This window comes from Pituophis catenifer, unplaced genomic scaffold (genome assembly GCF_029215685.1).
Source record: "Pituophis catenifer annectens isolate HBS135680 unplaced genomic scaffold, rPitCat1.0.hap2 SCAF_19, whole genome shotgun sequence".
In the NCBI taxonomy this organism is placed as follows: domain Eukaryota; kingdom Metazoa; phylum Chordata; class Lepidosauria; order Squamata; family Colubridae; genus Pituophis; species Pituophis catenifer.
Genome location: NW_027256899.1, coordinates 2,409,195 through 2,416,097, shown reverse-complemented (window position 1 = coordinate 2,416,097; position 6,903 = coordinate 2,409,195). Strand labels below are relative to the sequence as shown.

General features: G+C 43.7%; 1 protein-coding gene across 1 annotated transcript; it reads right to left on the bottom strand.

The window, feature by feature from the left end:
* Positions 1 to 592: 592 nt before the first annotated feature.
* On the bottom strand, positions 593 to 6,364 carry LOC139326236 (uncharacterized; the record flags this gene model as incomplete). The annotated part of the gene is made up of 2 exons (XM_070956392.1): positions 6,326 to 6,364; positions 593 to 2,260 (listed from the first exon to the last, which is right to left on the bottom strand). Coding segments are annotated over exons 1-2 (1,707 nt in total), but the record flags the coding sequence as incomplete, so codon positions are not given.
* Positions 6,365 to 6,903: the final 539 nt, after the last annotated feature.

Here is a 6,903-nt window from a genome sequence, read left to right as displayed (position 1 = left end):
CTGGAGCATCTCTCTCTGGGCCTGTGCTCTCCCTTTTTGGAGTTTGCATACTTGCCTGTGTTTGTGTTTTAGGCTTTGGCTTTAAGTAATAAACACCACCAATTAATATGGTTCCAGCAATAATATCTCCATCTTTAACTATGTAACTTGCATTTTCAAGGTGGTGAACCTGGAATTTTAATGCTCTAGACAAGTGACTCTGACTAAGCAAGTTACTGGTTGCTGTTGGTATGTAATAAACATCAGGAATGAATGCATCAAGCTCTTCAACATAAACAGTTCCTTTTCCTTTGACCTGACAAGGATGATTTGAAAAAGAATAAAGTTCACGTAGTTCAGGTTCAGGCTCGTGCATCTCTGTGAAAAGTTCCTTTCTGTAGGTAACATGCAATGCTGCACCACTGTCCAAAGTCCACAGGAGTCATCTGTCGTACTCTGGTTGAGGTTGTGGATCATTGGTTAAAGCCAAGGTGGCGAGTGGAGTTTGTGGATCACGCCGGGGACCACGACGACCTTGTCTTCCGCCTCTGCCTCTGCCTCTGGAGTCTGTTCCTCTGGGCTGGTACGTGACGGGAGCTGGAACTCGTTGGGGACAATCCCGGGTGGCATGTCCCACACGATCGCAGGTGTAGCATCTTGGCATCCTTGGAGCGTAGGTCCTTCCTCGGAAGGGGCGCCTAGCTGGAGCTCTTGATGCGGGTGGTTCTCTCAAGTGTGGCATGGCCAACATGAATGCCTCTTCTTCAATTAAAAGTCTGCAGACATTGCCCACTGTGCGTTGAGCAATAGGGACTTGGTTAATTTTTGAAACAGCATCTTTCCATTCATAATTCAAAGAGTTAATAATGATGCTGATCATTTGAATATCTTCAATGTTATGGCCTCTTTCTCTCAATTCTGTTCTCAGACCTTTCAGTTTGGTCAAATGTCCTCCAATTTGTTCACCAGGTTTCAATCTCGAACCGTGGAGTTCAGACATGAGTAAACATGAAGATTCAATTGAGATAGGCCTGTAGCAATTTTCCAATTCAGCCCAAATTTGTTGGGCTGTTGTATTTGGTGGAAAAGTGACCTGCAGTTCAGTATCCATGGACATCAATAATGTTATGCGAGCTCTTATCTCTAGATCTCTTATTGCATAAGTCCAAGGTTGAGCAGGAGGATTAAATACCATGCAGTGAGTGCCTTCTCTAAGAAGCAATAGTGTAATCTCACTGACCCAGACTTTGTAATTGTGTCTTGACATTTTTAGTTTTGACTCACCAGTTAGTGGAGAGACAGAAAATGCCTGGTAAGGAGCCTGCATTTGGTACGCTGGCTGTGCTGGCAGAAATGCCTGTGGTATTTGCTGTGCCTGTTGTGGACCTAAAAATGGTCTTGGTTGTGCCATTGGAGGTGGGCCAGGAACTGGCCCCATTTGCACTTGTGGCTGGGGCATATATGCAGGCATTTGTAGCTGCTGTGGCTGATGCACTGGAATCTGCTGTATTCCAGTTGCCATTTGTGCTTGATCTGCAATATTGGCATGACCTGCTGGAGATGCAGTCATTTGCCTTTGCTGCATAAAGCGTGCCTGTGTTCCATCTAAAAGGACACCAACACCGCCAGGGGGTGTTTGAGTTCGGGCCCATGGAAACATTTGTGGCATTTCAGCTTCCTGTAGTAAATTACTTTCGCCAGCAGATGGTGCTGCACCTTTAGCTTCGGGCAGCCCAGTTACAAGGAATGATTGCGTGGCAGGTTTATATGTAACTTGGTCAGGGAGACTTTCATGTGACGTATACAGTGCCCTCTGTCTTAATTGGCCTGACACAGGATCCACCAGGGGGAGTGTCTTTGGCTCCGAGGAAGAAGACAATATGGCGCTTTTTGAAAATCTTAAGTTATCTCCCTTATCTTGCTCAAGCATAGATATAGCCATTTTTGCCTGGGATAGCTCCTGTTCATAGAGTTTTATACGGTCACGATAGGCTTTCATAGCCAGCTCATCCAGGGTGAGCTTAGAGCTTCGAGGAGAATAATGAATTGTTTCTCTCTCTGCGTGGGAGTAATTTTGCTCGGCAGTTTGCTTTGGCCTTGCACCGAGCGTTACAAATTCAGAAGGTTTTAGGAGGACTTTTTTAGAGCTTGGAAAATCAGAAGAAAGTGTTACTGACCTCAGTCGTAAATCATCATCTTCAAAAACAGCTTCTGTCTTATCTCCCTCCATTTCTGTTCCCACGGTTTCTTCTTGTTCCAGGCGTGTGGCTGTAATAAGGGGCTGGAAATCTGAAAACCTCCTTTCTGCCACCTTCTCAGCAAAATACATTTTGTATTTGTTTTTCTTCTCTTTCGGCATCTTAGCAAAGATAATTAGCATACCTCAGTAGCTAAAAACTAATTGCCTATGCGCTCTTATCAGAAATAACAAAACAAGGAAAAAAGCCATAAATCAACCATCCTCTGCTACCAGATGTCAGGGCATTGATTAATCCCACTTTTGGCTCTGGGACAATCACCCTGATTAGAGGAGATGAATCGAGGCTTATTCCTTGTTGCAATATTCTGAAAAGAAACGCGAAGAAAAGTTTCTAATAAAACTCATTTATTTGTTATAAAGAAAATAAAACACCTCACTAACTAAGAAAAGTAATTGCTACATTTTTGAAATAATTCGGGCCAGTTGCTTTCCAGCAACCGGCACTGTGGCAAGAGAACAAAGGAAAGAGTGTGTGAAGCAAGTGAAAGAATGCGGACATGCGTAGTAAAATACTGATAAGGAACTTGGCAAACTACAGTAAGTCTATTAGTCCAAAAATAATGAAGCTCAGCTGGGAAATAAAAAAACGCAGTGACAGAGACTAACCTGGTTTATGGGTCCCAAGGTTGAATGTTGGTGGGGGGATGCAGCCCTTGGGGATTCTCCAGCTTTGCTTGGGCTCCGTGTTTTTCCAGGAGAGGTTCCTGTGGGGAGAAGCCATGCAGGGCTGGGTCTTCCGAGAGGGATCCGGGGTTGCCCTGGGGGAAAAGACAGCCAGCCTCACCCTGGAGGGGACCCTCCATGATGCTGAGGAAGATGGGGGTCCCCTGTGGCCCCTCCAGAGCCCCCAGCTGAGAAGACCCTCTTCATTGCAGCCTTTTCTGGGGAATGGGCTTAAGCCCACCTCCCTCTGTAATTCTGAGAACTTTTGCCTCTCTCTCATCCCCCCCAAAATTTTGAATTTTGCTCTTTATTTGACCTCCCCCCCTTTGGCTTGGCTTCTTCAGCCTCTTCTCCATCTGAAATGATTGCCTCTCCTTCCAATTTAAGAAAGTAAAGACTCTTGAAACATGATGGGTGAAAAGGATCACTTTATTAAGCAGAAGTGGTAGCAACCCAGTTAAAGAAAGTCCTGAATACCCTTATGCAAGGCAAGTAGGATTAAAGCACTAGAAACCCCTCCCTTTTAATCAGAATGCAGATTTTAGCCAATACACAAGTGTGAAGATGTTTTCTTTACTAGTTTCCCCGAGAACCCAAACAAACATGCATTCCCACCGTTATCTTTTAAAGTGAAACAACCCACATCGATATCATAAACTTTCCTCCATGTTAAGAGGATCTCAGGGCTCTTTGGCACCAGGATATAGGTTGTAAAATATCTGTTGACACAGGCAATGCTGTGAATTTTGCTCTTTATTTGACCACCCCCCCCCTTTGACTTGGCTTCTTCAGCCTCTTCTCCATCAGGCTGAGGGCATGGAAGTTCCCAGGCAACCATCTCTTCCCCCTCTTTGATTGGCTACAGGGTTGTCATGATGAAGGGGGCAGGAATAGAGGCAGCCACTAAGGAGAGAGAGGAGGCGGGATTTTTTGGCTTCCCTGAGAACTGGAGGATTTGAATGCGAAATCTGCTTTCTTTTAGGGAACCCTTTATTTTCTTATGGAAAAGTAAAGAGGTTTGATTTTAATGCTTTATTTTACTGCAACAGAGGAAGTCTGAAGTCAGCACTTTTTTCTTTTTTCCCTCCCCCCTCATTTCCCTTTCCTCTTTTCCATCCTTCTGTTTCTTCCTATTTGATTTTGTATTTTTGTATTTTATTCTATAAATAATAAAATGTTTAAAGAGAAAAAGAAAGAACTGGAGGATTTGAATGTGAAATCTGCTTTCTTTTAGGAAATCCTGTTCAGATGCAGCCCAGAATCAGAAGGAATGAAGGGTCACAGAAAATGAAGGAGTATTTAAAAATATATTTAAAAAAACAAACAAAGGAAAACTTAGATTATGACAGAAGAAAAATCAAAAGCGAACACCAAAAAAAAGAAAATTATCAAACTCTCTAGAAAAAGTTCTTTAGCTCTCTAGCATGTGATCCATGAGATATATAGCAATTAAAGGAAAGAATGATAAAAGTCAGCCTTAAGCAAATCTATTGGAGACGCAGAGCCGAGAGGTCGGAAGATGAAGTGAAATTGGACATTAAAGAAAATGATGTCGCCAAACAGCTTATAGAGAACTGGTAGTAAAAAATGCTTTAAAAATGTTTTTAAAAAGATTCCCAAGTTTGCATGCCAGAGCTGATTTCCCCCCCCCCCCAGTGTTCCCCTTGCCTTCCCAAGCCTCCTTTTGGAGCTCAGCCAGGGAACCAGTAGCCAACCGGTCCAGGTTTCCCACTGCCCTGAGGAGGATCTTGGGGTGGGCAAAAGGACTCCAGCTACTGCCCTCAGAGCTGATTTGGGAATTTCCACAATTTCTGCTTTCTCCAAATTCAGAAAATATGGGTGTTATTGGCATAAAATTTAAAGCTAAAAAGAATCCAGGATATAGTAGCAAAAAGAGAAACAGCAATCCTCAAAAAATAAAACAGGCCCTTTATTGGAATAGAATTCTTCTGTTGGCATTTCCACACGTTAATCTAATTGGGGTAAATTGTAGGGTGATATAGTTATATGATTTACACTTTTTTATAGTTTTTTAATTTGTTTGCTATTTTCCATTATTATGATACAATCTTACTAATAATCTGTCTTTCATATTTTGAACAATATCTAATTAGCAGACTATTCTAATCCATTCATGAGAACCAGGTTGGATTTATTAAAAGCGAATATTTTGCCTTTGATCTGACCTCAAATATAGCACAGCTTTCTTCATTGCTTGTTCAGATCAGTTATGAACCTTCTTCAGAGGCTCTGAGAGAGAAAAGCAAATTCCCCTTTTCCACCAGATGCTTCCCAAACAAGGGTTGCAGATGGGGTCTCCTGCTGGAGTAAGGGGTTGGACTAGAAGACCTCCAGGGTCCCTTCCAGCTCTCTTCTGATTCAAAATAGACTCAAAAAAACCTTCCCTCTGCAGAGAGCTTTGAATATCTCACCCCAAACTATGGCATATCAAGGACATTTTAGATTCCTTGAAACCCATTAAATGGATTAGATGGAATTACATTCCTGGGGAAAAAAATCCAGAGGCTTCAGGTTTTCTATTCCACTTTTACTCTGAGGTTTCCCATTGTGCTCAGGTCCAGTCTTACTTGGAAAACCCTGCAACATTTGGGGAGGAAGGTGCAGCCCAGCAGCCCTGCCCTGGAGGCCCAGAGGGAGAAGACCTTCCCCAGATGACCTGCACTGGGCAACCGAAGGGCCCAAAAGCCCCTGGGCCCCTTATTGCCTGGTTCAAAATTCAGGCCAACCCCCCCCCCCCTCCATTCCATTCACAGGCAGTCCTAGACTTACGACCACTGGAATTTCTGCCCTCAGTCGTGGCAGTCATCGAGTCGAAGCAGAGCCAATTTATGAGAGTTTTTATTCTATAATGGGCTTCAGCAGGCAAGAAACAGACCAGCATTTATAATAGAAGAGCATCTATTGACTTAAAACTGGAACTGAGGAACTGCAGGCAAATCCCTGTCATTGATACTCTGGGCCCACACAGGGCCTCAACCAATCACAAGCCTTGAAAAAGACACCCCCCCCCCAAAATACGAATGGTCAAAGTTTCCCCCCAAAAGACTTGGAGTTAAGAGGGAGGCTCCTCTAGATTCACTTTAGCAGCCCTTAAGACAGCTATAGGGACCCAATCAGGGGTGAAATGCTCCCGGTTCGGACCGGCTCAGGCGAGTAGGTAGCGGTGGCAGCAGGCAGTTCAGAGAACCGGTAGCAAAAATCCCTGCCCCCGCCCCCCATGCCCAGCTGAGCCGCGCGATCATCAGAGCCTTTTTTCCTTTTAAACGGCTCTGACGAGCCAAGCTCTGACGATCCCAGCTGAGTTGCCTGCTAATCAGGCAACTCAGCTTGGATCGCCAAGCCATGTAAAAGAAAAGTTTCTTTTTTTCTCTCCCCCCACCCCCCACCCTCCAGCTTGCTTACCTTAGCTGCTGTCGCAACACTGTAATACCTGCAATCCATTGCATCAGCAAGCAACTGAATCTCACTGCCTGCAATGAAGCTAATCGGTGAGCAGCTCTTTCTGCCTGCCTGCCTTCCTGCCTAGATTTGTGGACTTCAACTCCCAGCAAAGCTGGCTGAGGAATTCTGGGAGTTGAAGTCCACAAGTCTTAAAGTTGCCAAGGTTGGAGACCCCTGTTCTATTGGGTAAGTTTTTTTCCCCTTTGGGAGCTTTAAAAAAATAGTTAATTGGGGTTGTTTTTAGTTGTTCTTTTTTTAGACCTAGCCATTTAAAGTTTAGGAAGTTTTAAATTTAACTGCTTTTATATAAAAATAAAAATAAAATAAAATAATATTTGTGCAGCTTTCTGAGATTTAGTGTGTTTCTGTAGTGTTTCACTCTAACTACACAAACACACATAATCTCACAAAGCTGTATGTGGAATTTTGTGTGTGTAAAGTGTGAAAGTTGGTTTTTGGGGCTTTTTGTGGCTGTGTGAGGTTCCTGCTTGTTGCAGGGGCCATTTTGGGTCTAGCACAGCTGCTTTTATATTGTGGGT